The 19,621-nt window shown below is 46.9% G+C and overlaps 1 protein-coding gene across 1 annotated transcript; it reads right to left on the bottom strand.

Moving 5' to 3' along the window:
* Positions 1 to 146: 146 nt before the first annotated feature.
* Positions 147 to 2,329, bottom strand: NR0B2 (nuclear receptor subfamily 0 group B member 2). The gene is made up of 2 exons (XM_040229715.1): positions 1,702 to 2,329; positions 147 to 739 (listed from the first exon to the last, which is right to left on the bottom strand). Exons 1-2 carry the CDS (start codon positions 2,240 to 2,242, stop codon positions 498 to 500), a joined length of 783 nt encoding a protein of 260 aa, XP_040085649.1. The 5' UTR covers positions 2,243 to 2,329; the 3' UTR covers positions 147 to 497.
* Positions 2,330 to 19,621: the final 17,292 nt, after the last annotated feature.

Below are 19,621 nucleotides of genomic sequence, written 5' to 3' on the forward strand. Positions count from 1 at the left end.
ATCCCACCCTGAAAAATCAAAACTCCAGTTTCCCGAGTTCCGGCCTCTGTGTCACTTGTAGTTCCTTTCTCTTGGGCTCCTCTGGCGGGCCGGGGGACTCTGGAGATGAACGAGTCCCTTCCACGTGTACAAACTACACCGTCAGGTTCCAAGGGTGTCACACCTTTTATTACAAAAGCCAATAACTTAAGTCAGTTCCGTACAAAGTCAGTAGAACTCCTGGCCCAACGACCAGCGGAAACTTCTACCCTGCCCCAGGAGGGGACAGGAGTCTTGGCGCAGAGGCTCTGGAACCACCAAGGGCTGGCCAGACAGCTGGAGCACTGTGTCCGAACTGAGGAGGGTCAAGGTGGGGTGTGGCTGAGTGAGGGCCCACCTGGTTGGGCTGGGGTCAGCTGCTCTGGGGAAGCCTCTGGGAGCACTGGGTCACCCAGGGGACAGCCAGGCCGAATCAGTGCTGCCAGCCTCCACCCAGGCCCTGCTTGGGCTGGAGCAGGTCAGCTCAGCAGAAGCATGTCTTCAAGGAGGTCCGCGATGTCAACGTCTCCAATGACGGGGCGAAGGAAGAGATCTCCAAGCAGGCTGGGTGGAATGGACTTGAGGGTGGAGGCCGTGAGGAGGACACGCGCCAGGCGGCTTTGGCCTGCTGGGCACCAGGGTTCCAGGACCTCCCACAGTGCCTGGCGCGCCTCCTGCTGCAGGTGACCGACGTGGGAGGAGGCGTAGAGACCTGGCACATCTGCGGGCAGAGAAGGCAAAGATGGCTGGTGAGTGGCCTACTCCAATTCCACAGGGCAAGACTGGCCCAAGACCCAAGGCCACCAGCTTGGTGCCTTTGAGTCCCCATCACTACCTCCTTCATTTATTTATTTTTCACTTCATTTATCCATCCTTCATGGAGAGGCAGGGTAGAGCCATGGGTAAGACCCTGGGTGGCCTGGCTTTGAATCTCGCACTGTCACTTCATTAGCTGTATGCCCTTGGGGAAATTTACTCAATCTCTGTGCCTTGGGTTCCTCGTTGGTAAAATTGGGACAAATAATAGTACCTATCTCCTAGGCTTGTTATGAGGTTTAAATGAGCTAGTGTATATAAAACCTTTAGAACTTGACCTAACATACAGTAAATGTAATGCGAGTGTTTGCTATTATTATAACGAATTACTCTGATCATGCATTCCTTGGGGGCGTTTTGATGAATTCTCATCTAAGCACCTTTCAGATCACAAAGAAGGCTTCCTCTATTTGTTGTCCTGGCTGAAATTTACGAAGACTCCTCCCTCTTTCCCCCGCCTGACCCCCATTTTCATCTCTCTTCTCTACGTGGTCTTTCTGAAACTGCAGTTTCATCTTCAGAACTTCTCCATACGGTCTGCTCGTGAAGGCGTGACCGAGGCATAGTTAGGTCTGCCCACCCTCCCCTCCCCTTCTTCTGCCCTAAGGGTCAGGGAAATTTCTTAGCAGAGCAGTAAGGACTAGATTTTGATATCAATAGACCTGAGTCCCCATTCTTCCCCTACCTGGCTATGTGACTTTTCGCAAGTCACTTTGCCTCTCTGAGCTTGTTTTGCAAAATGGCTATTTGGAGATAATCAGGACCCAAAGGGATTTCAGTTCTTAAGTCCTTAGAATGTGTCTTTCCCTGGCTGAGCCCTGCCCCCCTCCAGCCTTGGCCCTCATCCAGAAATGTCTGGGATCTCACCAGGGTTGAAGAGGACAGTCCCTTTCAGGTAGGCATATTCCTTGGGGCCCAGCTCCAGACTCCAGAAGGACTCCAGGCAGCACTGTAGCCACTGCACCTCAGCTAGCGAGGGCTGGGGCTGATCGGGCCGCTGGCTGCTGCCCGCCCCGCTGCTGGGCTTCTCCAGCAGGATCTTCTTGAGTATGCTAGGCATCGGGACCTCGGCCACCTGGAAGGTCACAGTGTCTTGGGCCAACCCCAGCAGGAAGAGGGGCCCCCAGCAGCCCCGCAGCAGCTGCCGCCGATCCTGGGGGGGCAGCTGGCAGAAAGACGGCAGGTTCCTGAGGAAGGCCAGCATCTTGGCCAGAACATCCAAGGCTTCCTGGCAGGTGCGACGGGGCGTACACAGCTGGACAGGCCGGTGCTGCCTGCACAGGCAGCGGCCACGGGCTGGGGCCATGGAGGGCCAGTCCCTGACGCTGGGGCTCAGAAGTGTATACAGAATGGTCGGGCGACCTGCAGCACCCTGGCACGGGCAGGACCCTGGCTGGCTGGAGCTCATGGTCGAGGCTCTGCTTTGCCTTCCTGCTGGCTCTCCCACCCTCCGCTTGGTGCTATTTATATCCCGAAATGGGGGAGGGAGGTGGGAACCGCCCAACAACCTTGACTCCAAAAGTCATGTTCATTGAAAAAAAAAAAAGAAACTCACACTGACCCTGGCAGGACCCAGGGGGAAGTGGTGGGGGAGGGAGACTTGGGAGCTCCACGTGGCCCCGATATCACTTCAGTCAATGAAGCAGTGGGTGCAGGGCACAGGGCCGCCTGCCCGCTGGCCCCGCTGCCCTTTATCAGATGATTCAAGTGGATAAACAGGGTCATTAACCCAGGCTGTACCAGGGCACCAAGGCCTCAGGTGCACAATCAGCAGGTGGCCGTGGCAGGTGTCCCTATTGGTGCCTGCAGGACTCGCGCTCAGCAGGGGAGCCAGCCCCAGAGCCTGACGAGCCTTGAACGCAAGGCCCAACCTGGAAGCGCCTTATCACTTGCTTGTTTGCCTAACCTTGAGGCCCTGCTCCTGTTGTCAGTAAGGAACAGGCTGTAGGGAAGGGAGCCAGGATCCTGGGGGGGCTGGGAGAACTTTGCCTGGCTGTGCAGTCTGGAAGGAGGCCCCCTTCCTCTGACCCCAAGTTCTGGGTGGCGGGGAGGCCTGCAAAAATAAGGTCCTTAAGAACTCTTTCTCCCCAGCCTGGATTCCTGGACCTCTTGAAGGGCCCTTGTCTGCTGAGAAGCCCTGGCAGAATGATGATGAAATACTACTGTTTATTGAGCGCCTACTATGCGCCAGGCACTTTCCACTCTAATATTCAGAGCTTCCTTCTGAGGCAAGATTCTTACTTTTTGAGACTCAAAGAGGTAAAGTGATTTGTCCAAGTTCACATCACTAAAAAGAGACAGAGCCTAGATCAGTCTGACTCCAAAATCCTTGCTTGTACCCCTGGACCCACTGGCCCAGTTGTGCAGCCAGAGCTGGTGACAACCTGGGCCCCCACCTCACTGTTGCAGATGTTGCCCACTTATGATCTGGACAGAAACGTTGCTCTGCCGCCAGCTGCCATGGCTCCTCTGTCCCCAGGCAGCTGTCTCGGATGCTGGGGCCTGGGTGGTGAATGCTGGTGGCAAGGTCCTTGGCTGTGTCAGGTCTGTGGACCTTGGCAAGCCCAGCCTGGCAAGCCTTCTGCTGACACACTGTTGGGCAACCGTCGCCACCCCTGACATCCTCTCCTGGCTCTCTGTCTTCCCAGTTGTGTGACTGTGGGCCGAACCCCAAATCTCTGTGGGCCTCAGAGCTTCACTCAGGATAGTGCCTGCCTGCAGGGCTATGCTGTGAGGACAAAGTGAGGCCCTAGGTGTCAAATTCCAAGCAGTTTCTGGCATACTGGAGGAGGACTTTGCTCCCCCCTTCCCCTGACTAAGGAACTAAGGCAAACAGGCCCACAGACAGGCACGCATCTTTCATGCAATTAAATTCGCATAATAATCTTTTTTTAAAAAGCACAAGTAGATTTTGATAAATTATAATTAGGTTGATCACCTAGGTTTAATGTGAAACTAAGGACATCAATTTTATGGCCACACATACATATTAAAAAAGCCACTCTAAGATGCTGCGCGAAGCCCTAGCAATGTGTTCACATGGTCATACAATTGTATAAAATTTGTGAAAGTGGACCTTTTCGGAAATCCCATAGTAATCTTAATTCTTGCGCTTATAAAGTTCATTTAATGCCCTTATATCTTCCTATGTCTTCACAGCATCCCCTGGAAGGAGAGTCTAGAGTTAGATGGGCTAGGTCTAAACCCTGCTTCAGCACTTGGCTGAGCGACCTGGGCACGTCACTTCATGCTTCTGTGCCTCGGCTTCCTTACCTTTGAAGGGGCAGTAAGAAAAGCCACTCGTGAATATTGGTTTTATGGGGACTGAAACTCATACAATTTTGTAGGGCCTTCTTTAAGAGTAGAAAAATCAGTTGTGAAAGTGAACATTTAATAAATGAAAAAACAAGTTAGTACAATTTATAAACTAAAATAAGCTGACCAAAAATACAAACATCACAAACCCAGAAGAACACCAAAGTACTTTTACTGATGAAGTGCCTGGCAATAATTGCCAACATATTTTATGTGCACTCTTTACTCATCTCTTCACATGTTAGTGATATTTATTTTGAAGCCAATGCAAACACAGAAAAGTTGTTGGGACTTCCCTGGTGGTCGAATGGTTAAGACTCTGCTTCCACTGCAGGGGGCGTGAGTTTGATCCCTGCCAAGGAACTAAGATCCTGCCTGACACAGAAAGGTTGCAAGTATAGCACAGGGAACTTTTCTTACTAATTTGAAAGTAAGTTGCCAACCTGAGCCCCAGCACCCCCAAATACTTTAGTGTGCAATTCCTACAAACAAGAACATTTTCATATACTACGTAACAATCAACATAAGGAAACAGACATTGAATAAAGCCAGGAAATTAACATCTGATTTCATTGAATAACATCAGGAAATTAATACCTAATCTCTAGTTTTTACCTTTTAAGTTTCATCAAATGCTCCAGGGAAATCACTGTAGTAAAAGGACTCAGTCCAGAATCGCACGTTGCAATTCTTCACCATGACACTTCAGCCTCTTGTTTAGTTGCTTAGTTGTGTCTGATTCTTTGCAACTCCATGGACTGTAGCCTGCTCTGTAGGCTCCTCTGTCCATTAGATTTCCAGGCAAGAACACTGGAGTGGGTTGCCATGCCCTTCTCCAGGGGGTCTTCCAGATCCAGGGATCGAACCTGCATCTCCTGCATTGCAGGTGGATTCTTTACCGCTGAGCCACTGAGGAAGCCCCACTTCAGCCTCTATTGGTCAGGAAAGCTCATCCTCAGTCTGTCCTCCCCTTTCACAATCTTGACACTTTTGAAGAGTTGTTATTTTGTAGCATGGTTTTCAACTGGGTTTTGTCCATGGCTTTTTTGTGATTAGACTCAGGTTAGTATCCTACTAGGACTGTCCCTGGAAGTGATGCTGTGTTCTTGATACACTCTGATATATCAGGGAGGACCCATTTCCGTTTGTCCTAGGGTTCACTTTGATTACTTGATTAAGGGGATTTCTGCTAGACTTTGCCATGTACCAGTTACTCTTTTCCTCTTTGTAATGAATCAGTATTTGTTGGGGAAGTACTTTGAAACTAGGTTGGTCATAACTTTCCTTCCAAGGAGTGTCTTTTAATTTCATGGCTGCAATCACCATATGCAGTGATTTTGGAGCCCAGAAAACTCAAGTCAGCCACTGTTTCCCCATCTATTTGCCATGAAGTGATGGGACTGGATGCCATGATCTTCGTTTTCTGAATGTTGAGCTTTAAGCCAACTTTTTCACTCTCCTCTTTCACCTTCATCAAGAGGCTCTTTAGTTCTTCACTTTCTGCCATAAGGGTGGTGTCATCTGCATATCTGAAGTTATTGATATTTCTCCTGGCAATCTAGATTCCAGCTTGTGCTTCTTCCAGCCCAGCGTTTCTCATGATAGAAGTTAAATAAGCAGGGTGACAATATACAGCCTTGACAGACTCCTTTTCCTTTTGGAACCAGTCTGTTGTTCCATGTGCAGTTCTAACTGTTGCTTCCTGACCTGCATACAGGTTTCTCAAGAGGCAGGTCAAGTGGTCTGGTATTCCCATCTCTTGAAGAATTTTCCATAGTTTATTGTGATCCACACAGTCAAAGGCTTTGGCATAGTCAATAAAGCAGAAATAGATGTTTTTCTGGAACTCTCTTACTTTTTCCATGATCCATCGGATGTTGGCAATTTGATCTCTGGTTCCTTTGCTTTTTCTAAAACCAGCTTGAACATCTGGAAGTTCACTGTTCAAGTATTGCTGAAGCCTGGCTGGGAGAATTTTAAGCATTACTTTACTAGCATGTGAGATGAGTGCAATTGTGTGGTAGTTTGAGCATTCTTTGGCATTGCCTTTCTTTGGGATTGGAATGAAAACTGACCTTTTTTCAGAAGTCCTGTGGCCACTTCTGAGTTTTCCAAATTTGCTGGCATACTGAGTGCAGCACTTTCACAGCATCATCTTCCAGGATTTGAAATAACTCAACTGGAATTCCATCACCTCCACTAGCTTTTTTTGTAGTGATGCTTCTTAAGGCCCACTTGACTTCACATTCCAGGATGTCTGGATCTAGGTGACTGATCACACCATCATGATTATCTGGGTCATGAAGATCTTTTCTTAAAAAAAAGCATGTTAAAAAGCAGAGACATTACTTTGCCAACAAAGGTCCGTCTAGTCAAGGCTATGGTTTTTCCAGTGGTCATGTATGGATGTGAGAGTTGGACTATAAAGAAAGCTGAATGCAGAAGAACTGATGCTTTTGAACTGTGGTGTTGGAGAAGACTCTTGAGAGTCCCTTGGACTGCAAGGAGATCCAACCAGTCCATCCTAAAAGAGATCAGTCCTGGGTGTTCATTGGAAGGACTGATACTGAAGCTGAAACTCCAATACTTTGGCCACCTGATGCAAAGAGTTGACTCATTGGAAAAGACTCTGATGCTGGGAAAGATTGAGGGCAGGAGGAGAAGGGGACAACAGAGGATGAGATGGTTGGATGGCATCACCGACTCAAATGACACGGGTTTGGGTGGACTCTGGGAGTTGGTGATGGACAGGGAGGCCTGGAGTGCTGCAGTTCATGGGGTCACAGAGTGAGACACGAGTGAGTGACTGAACTGAACTGAACTTTGAAACTATGTTAACATTCCTCCTCATACATTGAATATGTGTGTTTGTGTATATTTAAGTATGAATTCATGGTCTCCTATTTTATTCAATGGCTTGTAACCTGTTACTTTCATTATTTATTTTGATGCTCAGATTGTCACAGACTTGTCAATGGGCATCCCATCCAGCTGGGATCTATGTATTTTTGACATGCCTGGGACTTCCCTTGTAGTTCAGTTGGTAAAGAATTTGCCTGAAATACAGGATACCTGGATTCTATCCCCGGGTCAGGAAGATCGCCTGGAGAAGGAAATGGCAACCCACTCCAGTACTCTTGCCTGAAGAATCCCATGGACAGCAGAGCCTGGCAGGCTACAGTACGTGGGGTCACAAGAGTCAGACACGACTTAGCAACTAAACCGCTACCAACCACCATCACTCCATAAACATCTTTTGTTTTCTGGTATATGAAGATATCACTTTTCCAGCCCCTGGAGTCAACCAGTACTAAAGAAGCTCTGATTTACTGTTTTAGTAGGGAATAGAAGGCAATGGCACCCAACTCCAGCACTCTTGCCTTGGAAAATCCCTTGGAGGGAGAAGTCTGGTGGGCTGCAATCCATGGGGTCACTAAGAGTCGGACACGACTGAGCGACTTCACTTTCACTTTTCCTTTTCATGCATTGGAGAAGGAAATGGCAACCTACTTCAGTGTTCTTGCCTGGAGAATCCTGGGGATGGGGGAGCCTGGTGGGCTGCTGTCTATGGGGTCACATAGAGTCAGACATGACTGAAGCGACTTAGCAGCAGCAGCAGTATTTAAAAACCATGATCTGGGTGCCAGAATCATATTTGGAAACCAAGACCTGGAGACTTCCCTGGTGGTTCAGTGGCTAGGATGCTGCACTCTCTATGCAGGGGGCCTGTGTTCAATCCCTTGTCAGGGAACTAGATCCCACATGCCATAGCCCTAGGATCCCACATCTACAATGAAGATCAAAGATCCCGAGTGCCACAACTAAGACCCAGCACAGCCAAAAAATTAATTAAATTAAACAATAATTTAGAAACTAAGATCTGCTCATTGCTATTAGGGTACCAATGCTCTCAGGCCCTCCTAGAGCTTCCCTCGTGGCTCAGAGGATAAAGCATCTGCCTGCAATGCAGGAGACCCGTGTTCGATCCCTGGGTTGGGAAGATCCCTTGGAGAAGGAAATGGCAACCCACTCCAGTATTCTTGCCTGGAGAATTCCACAGACAGAGGAGCCTGGTGGGCTACAGCCCACACAGTCGCAAAGAGTCAGACACGACTGAGCGACTTCACTGCACTGCTGCTCTCAGGCCCTCCTAGAGCTAGGGAATATTTGAGTGTGCATGAGTCCACACACACAGTTATATTTATATTTACTTATACATACTGAAAAACATGTGAACGTGAAAATGGAAGTCACTCAGTCATGTCCGACTCTTTGCAACCCCATGGACAGTATAGTCCATGGAATTCTCCAGGCCACAATACTGGAGTGGGTAACCTTTCCCTTCTCCAGGGGATCTTCCCAACCCAGGGATTGAACCCAGGTCTCTCACATTGCAGGCGGGTTCTTTACCAGCTGACCCACAAGGGAAGCTTGAGAATACTGGAGTGGGTAGCCTATCCCTTCTCCAGAGGATCTTCCCAATCCAGAAATTGAACTGGGGTCTCCTGCATTACAGGCCGATTCTTTACCAACTGAGCTCATGAGTGCATACTATTACCTGTAATTTTAGTCCACTACAATGGATTCAATCTACTTTTCACCCTTCTGTTAAATATATTGTACCTCCCTTCTTGACACAGGGCTTCCCTGGTGGCTCAAATGGTAAAGAATCCACCTGCGGGAGACCCAGGTTTGATTCCTGAGACAGGAAGATCCTCTGGAGAAGGGAAAGGCTACCCACTCCAGTATTCTTGCCTGGAGAATTCCATGGACAGAGGAACCTGGTGGGCTCTAGTCCATGGGATCATGAAGACTCGGACATGACTGAGCGACTCACACTTTCTCTGACATTGAGAAATCTGGTTTCTATTATTCTTAATTGATTTACTCATTGAATCAAACCTCTATTTGTAACTGATCACCCTTCTCCACCAGCACCATCTCTGCTGTGAGACGCCTTCCTCTTCCCACCTGGGTGCTGATACCTTGGGTCAGGTTGTCTCTCCCCGTTCAGGGTCACCTTCACCCTGCTGGACCTGTCCCTCTGAGCCACGTTGCTGCTCTGTGCGGACACTCCTGTCCCTGTTGAGGCCAGCGTGGTGCTCTTTCTCCGCTGGTGCCTGCTTTTACCTTGTCCCTTCTACCCAGTAGTTTTAGGATGGACATTTTCGGGAAGAGAAAGGAAGGGAAGGAGGTAGAGCTGTCAGTGATTTTTGGAAATAAAATTTCTACAGTGAGAATAGAGAGATGATTCTGTTGTTCCTCTTGCAAGGTTAATTGTTTTTAAAAAATTCTATTTTATTTTTGGATGTGCTCGGTCTTCGTTGCTGTGCATGGGCATTCTCTAGTTGCGGTGGGTGGGAGCTACTCTTCCTTGTGATAAGCGGGCCCCTCATTGCAGTGGCTTCTCTTGTTGTGGAGCACCTGCTCTTGGTGCAGAGTTCGGTAGTTGTCTTCCATGGGCTTAGTTGTTTCAGGGTATGTGGAGTCTTCCTGGAACAAGGATCGAACCCATTTCCCCCTGCATTGCCAGGTGGACTCAATCATTGGACCACTGGGGAAGTCTGCAAGGTTAATTTTTTTAAATTGATTTATTTTTTATTGAAGGGTAATTGCTTTACAGAATTTTCAACAGGAATCAGCCATAGGTATACATACATCCCCTTCCTTTTGAACCTCCTTCCCCTCTCCCTCCCCATCCCACCCCTCTAGGTTGATACAGAGCCCTTGTTTGAGTTTCCTGAGCCATATAACAAATTCCCATTCGCTAACTATTTTCCATATGGTAATGTAAGTTTCAGGTTAATTTTTTTTTAAGTTTTGTTCTTGATAGTAAGGAGATATAAAACATGCCCCTTCACACATAGATGTATTTGCTACCTGTAGTACTGCTTATAGGTTTGTAGTCAGAATTATGATAAATTCTACTTCTTATAATTCCTGTTGAAAAAGAAAAGTACTCTTGCCTGGAAAATCCCATGGATGGAGGAGCCTGGTAGGCTGCAGTCCATGGAGTCGCAAAGAGTCGGACGCGACTGAGCGACTTCACTTTCACTTTTCCCTTTCATGCATTGGAGAAGGAAATGGCAACCCACTCCAGTGTTCTTGCCTGGAGAATCCCAGGGACGGGGGAGCTTGGTGGGCTGCTGTCTATGGGGTCGCACGGAGTCGGACACGACTGAAGCGACTTAGCAGCAGCAGCCTATTCCTTATAGGAGGAAGCTTCTTGTTTGAGTTTTTTCAAAGATGAAATGACAATTTAGTGATGAGTAGAAGAACTGTGCACAGATTTGCTTCTTGCTCCACGCAAATCCTGGTTTCTCCACCACCCACATACTTCCAGGTGTCTTGGGAATAATGCATATTAGGGAAAGATGCAGAGTGAGAAGAAACAGTGTTGTTTAAAATTTTTATTTTTCAAAAGCTAAAAAGGAAAAAAAAAAAAATCTACGTATTTGACCCTAAGAAGACACTGGGGCCTCTCCTGGTGCTGCCTTGGAAGGGCCCGTGCAAATGCAAGGCCCTGGAATTCGAGCCTCGTTAGTTTCACAGCAAATCTGCCTCTAAGAATGCCTTTTCTAGGTGTTTCGAGGACACGAAGTGCCTGGCACGGTAAGTGCTCTGTAAAGGAGGGCGGCTGTCACTGTCATTGGTGATGTTCTCATCTTCACTGCCTGGAGCAGGAGGTTCAGGAGGGGGAGACCCAGAGGAGGGAGGAGACCCCTCGCTAGAGGTCATGGTAAAACTGAGCTGGAGGCTGGCTCCCTGAGTTTTAAGTCTTGCACTTTTTTGCACTCTGAGGAGCTGTGTTTTCTGAGCCCTGTGTACGGCCTGAAGGCCAGAGTGTCAGCCCTGGAGGCTCTGGAGGTGAGGTGAGACCTCAGCTGGGATCTCCAGAGCCTAGAGCCTGACTGGAATCATTTACTCGGAAGGATAGGAGGTCTCTCGGGCCAAGATGTCCCCTCAGCTGCTCTCTATCTTAAGGCAGAGACACAAGTCAACCCTCAGGAATCCCTGGTCCCAAGAGGGAGACACAGCTGCACCATTAGGAACCCCATATCTAATTGGGGGTGACACAGTCCAGGCCTCAGAGATGTAGTCCGATAGAGGAGATCAGCCTGGATTCAGGGAGCCTTCAGTGTAATGTGGAGACACAGGCCAGCCTGGAGGAGGCCCCATTCCTTTTTGGATTGTGCTGTGTGGCATTTGGGATATTAGTTCCCTGATCAGGGATCAAACCCAGGCCCCCTACAGTGGAGGCATGGAGTCTTAACCACTGGACCACCAGGGAGGTCCCAGGAGCCCCTATGGTGAGGAGAGAGAGACAGCCCCACTCCCAGTAGCTCCAAGAGGGGAGCCAGGATGCCTGCATAGGTTGGGGGTGGGGGTGGGAGCGCTACCGTGAGCAGTGGGGCTGAAGAGCTTGAATCTGGAAGGCTTTCGGGAGGAAAAGTCCGTGACAGCACTCTCCCATCTGTGCAGCCCTGTCTGGCTTACAGGGTGCCTTCACAGCAGTTATCTCAGTTAACCCTCCTGTGACAACGGGATGAAGATGTTACTATCCCAGCAGGGACAACGATCATCATCATCGTTACCGTGACACTGAGCGCCCACTGCCCAGGTCAGGCACTGGGCTGGGCATCATTTGGAAATTAAGGCGTACCCTGTGAGACCACATACTCTGCAGTCCTATGACCAGGGTGCACGTTTGCTCTCGTTCTGTACAGAGGCCTCAGACTACTTGACGGTACAGCTGGGAGACCCGGGGCAGCAGAGGGCCTGGGTTAAGGGCTGGAACTGCGAAGTAGAGAGTGAGGACTAGGTGCCTTTGCATGCTCTGAATGCGTCCTGCCACTCTGTGCCTCCAAGCTGTTCCCCGTGCCTGGGCTGTGTTTCCATTACCCTGTCTCCTTGGTAGGCTCCCGGGTCACCCTTTATGGTCTAGCACAGGCTTCACGGGTTTTCCCTCTCTGCCTCCTTGGAAGAATAAATGGCTTCCTCCCTTAGATCCCCACGGTCATCTAGTCCTAATGGAGCACTTAGTGGGTGATGTAATCACCCTCTTACCTGCCGCTGGTTAGGCGAGGTTGACTTATCACCAAGAGACTTTCCTGGGCAATGTTTATTATTTCAGTGAATTACCAGGATCCAAGATCAGGCCTTGGTCTCCCAGGACATAGTTACATCAAATAAGAACCTGGGTCTGAATTCTAAAATCAGAATGCCAATTCAGGGAGGTAGAACTCTAAGAGCTCTGGAGTCAGGCTGCGTGGGGTTGAATCTTGGCTCTTCCCTTTCAGCTGTGTGGCCCTGGGCACATGACTTCACCTCTCTGTCCCTGTTTTCTCTCCACTAAATGGAGCACTGAAGTGAAGTGAAGTGAAAGTCGCTCGGTCATGTCCAACTCTTTGCGACCCCATGGACTATACAGTTCATGGAATTCTCCAGGCCAGAATACTGGAGTGGGCAGCCTTTCTCTTCTCCAGGGGATCTTCCCAATCCAGGGATTGAACCCAGGTCTCCTGCATTGTAGGTGGATTCTTTACCAACTGAGCTAGCAGTGAAGTCCTAATGAGAGCATTATGTTAAATCAAATAATGTTGATAAAGCATTTGGCACAGTACTGGGTGCTCAATAAATTTTAACAATAAATTTAAAAATTTGTAAAATAAACTTTACCAATATTTATTAATGTTTTATAATGAAAGTCAACAGTATCAGGCAAAGACCATTTATTCATTCCTCAAATATTTATTGAGGTTCTACCATGTTTGAGGCTCTGTGCTGAATGCTCAGATAAATCAGACAGGTTCTATCTTTCGTGAAGTTTATATTCCAGGGAGAGGGAAGGGATATAGAACCAAAATTTCTTAATTGTGTATTTCAACTGTGGCAAGTAATTACAGAGGATCAGTGAAAATCATGGAGATAGAGACAATCTGTCTATTAGGGTCACTTTCCTGGTAGCTCAAATGGTAAAGAATCTGCCTGCAATGCAGGAGACCTGGGTTCGATCCCTGGGTTGGGAAGATCCCCTGGAGAAGGGCATGGCAACCCACTCCAGTATTCTTGCCTGGAGTATCCCCAATGGACAGAGAAGCCTGGCAGACTACAGTCCATGGGGTCTCAAAGAGTCAGACACGATTGAGCAACTAAGCACAAAGTTTCACAAAGGAAGTGGCATTTGGGTTGAGACCTGATAGGTAAAAAGGAGTTGCTGGCAAAGGTCTTGGAATTAGCACAGGGCATTTGAGGAAGTGAAAGCAGCAAGTGAAGAGAGATTCTGGTGTGTGAAGGAGAGTGTGGGACAAGATGAGGCTGGCCAGGTAGGCAGGGCCCTGATGTTGCTGCTTCTCAAAGGCCATGGTTGGGAGCTTGGAATTTATCCTGAATACAGTGGTGATCCATGAAGGGCTACTTTTACGCAAGGGAGTAACAAGACCTGGCTTATCCTTAAGAGCAATTGCTCTGGCTGGTCAGTGGAGGATGGACTACAGTTCAGTTCAGTTGCTCAGTCGTGTCCAACTCTTTGCTACCCCATGGACTGCAGCATGCCAGGCGCCCCTGCCCATCACTAACTCCCAGAGCTTGCCCAAACTCATGCCCATCAAGTCGGTGATGCCATCCAACCATTTATCCTCTGTCATCCCTTCTCCTCCTGCCTTCAATCTTTCCCAGGATCCAGGTCTTTTCAAATGAGTCAGTTCTTTGCATTATGGGGGCCAAAGTATTGGAGTTTTAGGTTCAGCATCATTCAGCATTCATTCCTTCCAATGAATATTCAGGACTGATTTCCTTTAGGATTGACTGGTTTGATCTCCTTGCAGTCCAAGGGACTCTCAAGAGCCTCCAACACCACAGTTCAAAAGCATCAGTTCTTCAGCACTCAGTTTCTCAGCTTTATTTATGGCCCAACTCTCACATCCATACATGATGACTGGAAAAACCATAGCTTTGACTAGACAGACCTTTGTCGGCAAAGTAATGTCTCTGCTTCTTAATAAGCTGTCTCGGTTGGTCATAGCTTTCCTTCCAAGGAGCAAGCGTCTTTTAATTTCATGGCTGCAATCACCATCTGCAGTGATTTTGGAGCCCCCCAAAATAAAGTCTCTCACTGTTTCCATCATTTCCCCATCTATTTGCCATGAATTGATGAGACCGGATGCCAGATCTTAGTTTTCTGAATGTTGAATTTTAAGCCAACTCTTTCACTCTCCTTTTTCACTTTCATCAAGAGGCTCTTGAGTTCTTCTTTGCTTTCTGCCATAAGGGTGGTGTCATCTGTGTATCAGGTTATTCACATTTCTCATGCAATCTTGATTCCAGCTTGTGCTTCATCCAGCCTGGCATTTCGCATGATGTACTCTGCATATAAGTTAAATAAGCAGGTGGCAATATACAGCCTTGATGTACTCCTTTCCTGATTTAGAACCAGTCTGTTGTTCCCTGTCTGGTTCTAACTGTTGCTTCTTGACCTGCATAGAGATTTCTCAAGAGACAGGTAAGGTGGTCTGTTATTCCCATCTCTTTAAGAATTTTCCAGTTTGTTGTGATCTACTCAGTCAAAGGCTTTTAATGAAGCAGAAGTAGATGTTTTTCTGGAACTCTCTTGTTTTCCCAATGATCCAACAGATGTTGGCAATTTGATTTCTGGTTCCTCTGCCTTTTCTAAATCCAGCTTGAACATCTGGAAGTTCTTGGTTCATGCACTGTTGAAGTCTGGCTTGGAGAATTTTGAGCATTACCTTGGTAGTGTGTGAGATGAGTGCAATTGTGTAGTAGTTTGAACATTCTTTGGCATTTCCCTTCTTTGAGATTGGAATGAAAACTGATCTTTTCCAGTCCTGTGGCCACTGCTGAATTTTCCAAATTTCTTGGCATATTGAGTGTAGCACTTTAACAGCATCATATTTTAGGATTTGAAATAGTTCCAAACTGGTTCCAAACTGGGATGGACTACAAAGTGACAAAAAAGGAAGTAAGGAGACCAATGAGGAAGTTGGATATAGTAGATGTCAAGCAAGAGAGGATGCTGGTTTAGACTAGTAATAGCATCTTGCTTCACACAGCAAGGTAAGAAAGAGAATCAGGATGTATTTTGGAGGGAGAGCTAACAGGACTTACTAATGGATTAGAGTCGGACACGACTGAGGGACTGAACTGAACTGAACTGAATGGATTAGATGAGGTCAGGTTTTGACTGGTCAAAATTGGTGGATGAGTTAAGTTTGGGCTTTTGCAAATTAGTGCTTAAAGTGCCATTTAATTTAATGGGGAAGACTTTGGGAAGAATTAATTTGTATGTGTTTGGGAGCATCAATATTGGCCATGTTGGTTTTTTACAACAATAATTCTTGAAAATAATAATAGAGTGTCTATTAAGAGTTCAGATTTCAAATTGTCTCATAAACTTATAAAATTTCCTACTGTGTTAAAATACACCTAAGATTACATTTGCCATTTTAGCCATTTTTAAGTGTACAGTTCAGCGGCATTAAGTAGATTTACATTGTTATGCAACCATCACCAGCATCCATCACCAGCCATGTGAGTTTTGCGATATCTGCTAGTCAACCCAAGTGCAGTGCAGGAGACTTGAGTTCAGTCCCTGGGTCAGGAAGATCCCCTGGAGAAGGAAATGGCAACCTACTCCAGTATTCTTGCCTGGGAAATCCCATGGAGGGAGAAGCCTGGCGGTCTACAGCCCATGGAATTGCAAGAGTCGGACCCAATTTAGCAACTGAACAACAATAATAAAGGAAAACAACTGTAAAACCCAAGTGGGGTTGTCCAGGAGCTCAGGATTGATATGGGCCAGAGGCATCATGAGATCACCTACAGAGAAAGTACAGAGAGAGAAGAAAAGAAGGTATGGACAGAGCCCCCAACATTTATAAATGTGGGTAGGTTGGAGAAGGAAATGGCACCCCACTCCAGTACTCTTGCCTGGAAAATCCCATGGGCGGAGGAGCCTAGTAGGCTGCAGTCCATGGGGTCACTACAAGTTGGATACGACTGAGCGACTTCACTTTTACTTTTCACTTTGATGTATTGGAGAAGGAAATGGCAACCCACTCCAGTGTTCTTGCCTGGAGAATCCCAGGGACCGGGGAGCCTGGTCGGCTGCCGTCTATGGGGTCGCACAGAGTCGGACACGACTGAAGCGACTTAGCAGCAGCAGCAGCAGCAGGACACTTAGAAGGAGTGTTAGTAAGGTGGGAAGAAAAAGCAGATATGTGTGATATATGGAAGCCCTATTAGTTTTCTGCATCTGCTATAATCTATTACAGACTGAGTGACTTAAACAGAAATTTATTTTCTTATAATTCTGAAGGGTAGAAGTCCAAGATCAAGGTGTGGGCAGGTTTGCTTTCTCCTGCAGCTTCTCTCTTTGGCTTGCTGATAGCTGCCTCATACAGCCTTTCCTCGGCTTGCTTAGGAGTCTCTGTGGTGTCTTCCTCTTCCAGTAAGGACACTAGTCATATTGGATTAGGGCCCCACCCTTATGAATTCCCTTAACCTTAATTACCTCTTTAAATAGTCACATTGGGAGTTAGAGTGTCAACATAAAAATTTGGGGAGGGGCATAAAATTCCATCCATAAGAGAAGCCTATGGCAAAAAATTGCTTCCAGAAGGTGGAAGGGGTCAACTGTGTCAAATGCAGCTGAGAAGGTGAGTAAGATAATAGTGGTCTACTGGCTTTGGCAATAAGTAGGTCATTGTAACCATGGTCAGAGTATTAAGAAAAGACTAATTAGGGCTTCCCTGGTGGCTCAGTGGTAAAGAATCCTCTTGCCAATGCAGAAGACATGGGTTCTATCCTTGGTCCCAGAAGACCCCACATGCCATGGAGCAACTAAGTCTGGGTACCGTGAATATTGACCTGCGTGCTAGAACCTGGCAACTGCACCTCTAGAGTGGGGAAACTGCAACTACTGAGCCCACAGGCTACAACTACTGAGCCCACACGCCCTAGAGTCTGTGTTCTGCAAGGAGAAGCTCATGCACTGCCACTAGAGAGTAGCCCCTGCTCTCCACAACTAGAGAAAAGCCCACTCAGCAAAGCAGATCTGGCCCAGCCAAAATTAAATAAAATTACATATAAAGAAGAAATCATCATTCATTCAGTCACTCAGTTGTGTCTGACTCGTTGCGACCCTATGAATTGCAGCACGCCAGGCCTCCCTGTCCATCACCAACTCCCTGAGTTCACTCAGACTCACGCCCATCAAGTCAGTGATGCCATCCAGCCATCTCATCCTCTGTCGTCCCCTTCTCCTCCTGCCCGCAACCCCTCCCAGCATCAGAGTCTTTTCCAATGAGTCAACTCTTCACATGAGGTGGCCAAAGTACTGGAGCTTCAGCTTTAGCATCATTCCTTCCAAAGAAATCACAGGGCTGATCTCCTTCAGAATGGACTGGTTGGATCTCCTTGCAGTCCAAGAGACTCTCAAGAGTCTTCTCCAACACCACAGCTCAAAAGCATCAATTCTTCAGCGCTCAGCCTTCTTCATAGTCCAACTCTCATATCCATACATGACCACAGGAAAAACCATAGCCTTGACTAGACGGACCTTAGTCGGCTAAGTAATGTCTCTGCTTTTCAATATGCTGTCTAGGTTGGTCATAACTTTTCCTTCAAGGAGTAAGCGTCTTTTAATTTCATGGCTGCAGTCACGATCTGCAGTGATTCTGGAGCCCCCCAAAATAAAGTCTGACACTGTTTCCACTGTTTCCCCATCTATTTCCCATGAAGTGATGGGACTGGATGCCATGACCTTCGTTTTCTGAATGTTGAGCTTTAAGCCAACTTTTCACTCTCCTCTTTCACTTTCATCAAGAGGCTTTTTAGTTCCTCTTCACTTTCTGCCATAAGGGTGGTGTCATCTGCATATCTGAGGTTATTGATATTTCTCCCGGCAATCTTGATTCCAGCTTGTGTTTCTTCCAGTCGAGATTCTCATGATGTACTCTGCATATAACTTAAATAAGCAGGGTGACAATATACAGCCTTGACAGACTCCTTTTCCTATTTGGAACCAGTCTGTTGTTCCATGTCCAGTTCTAACTGTTGCTTCCTGACCTGCATACAGGTTTTTCAAGTGGCAGGTCAGGTGGTCTGGTATTCCCATCTCTTTCAGAATTTTCCAAGTTGATTGTGATCCACACAGTCAAAGGCTTTGGCATAGTCAATAAAGCAGAAATAGATGTTTTTCTGGAACTCTCTTGCTTTTTCCATGATCCAGCAGGTGTTGGCAATTTGATCTCTGGTTCCTCTGCCTTTTCTAAAACCAGCTTGAACATCTGGAAGTTCACGGTTCACATACTGCTGAAGCCTGGCTTGGAGAATTTTGAGCATTACTTTACTAGCGTGTGAGATGAGTGCAATTGTGTGGTAGTTTGAGCATTCTTTGGCATTGCCTTTCTTTGGAATTGGAATGAAAACTGACCTTTTCCAGTCCTGTGGCCACTGCTGAGTTTTCCAAATTTGCTGGCATATTGAGTGCAGCACTTTCACAGCATCATCTTTCAGGATTTGAAATAGCTCAACTGAAATTCCATCACCTCAACTAGCTTTGTCGTAGTGATGCTTTCTAAGGTCCACTTGACATCACATTCCAGGATGTCTCGCTCTAGGTGAGTGATCACACCATCATGATTATCTTGGTCTTGAAGATATTTTTTGTATAGTTCTTCTGTGTATTCTTGCCACCTCTTCTTAATATTTTCTGCTTTTATTAGGCTCATACCATTTCTGTCCTTTATCGAGCCCATCTTTGCATGAAATGTTCCCTTGGTATCTCTAATTTTCTTGAAGAGATCTCTAGTCTTTCCCATTCTGTTGTTTGCCTCTATTTCTTTGCACTGATCGCTGAAGAAGGCTTTCTTATCGCTTCTTGCTATTCTTTGGAACGCTGCATTCAGATGCTTGTATCTTTCCTTTTCTCCATTGCTTTTCGCCTCTCTTCTTTTCACAGCTATTTGTAAGGCCTCCTCAGACAGCCATTTTGCTTTTTTGCATTTCTTTTCCATGGGGATGGTCTTGATCCCTGTCTCCTGTACAATGTCATGAACCTCTGTGCATAATTCATCAGGCACTCTATCTATCAGATCTAGGCCCTTAAATCTATTTCTCTCTTCCACTGTATAATCATAAGGGATTGGATTTAGGTCAAATCTGAATGGTCTAGTGGTTTTCCCTACTTTCTTCAATCTAAGTCTGAATTTGGTAATAAGGAGTTCATGATCTGAGCCACAGTCAGCTCCTGGTCTTGTTTTTGTTGACTCTATAGAGCTTCTCCATCTTTGGCTGCAAAGAATATAATCAATTTGATTTTGGTGTTGACCATCTGGTGATGTCCATGTGTAGAGTCTTCTCTTGTGTTGTTGGAAGAGGGTGTTTGCTATGACCAGTGCATTTACTTGGCAAAACTCTATTAGTCTTTGTCCTACTTCATTCCGTATTCCAA

Source organism: Oryx dammah, unplaced genomic scaffold (genome assembly GCF_014754425.2).
Source record: "Oryx dammah isolate SB20612 unplaced genomic scaffold, SCBI_Odam_1.1 HiC_scaffold_27, whole genome shotgun sequence".
Lineage (NCBI taxonomy): Eukaryota > Metazoa > Chordata > Mammalia > Artiodactyla > Bovidae > Oryx > Oryx dammah.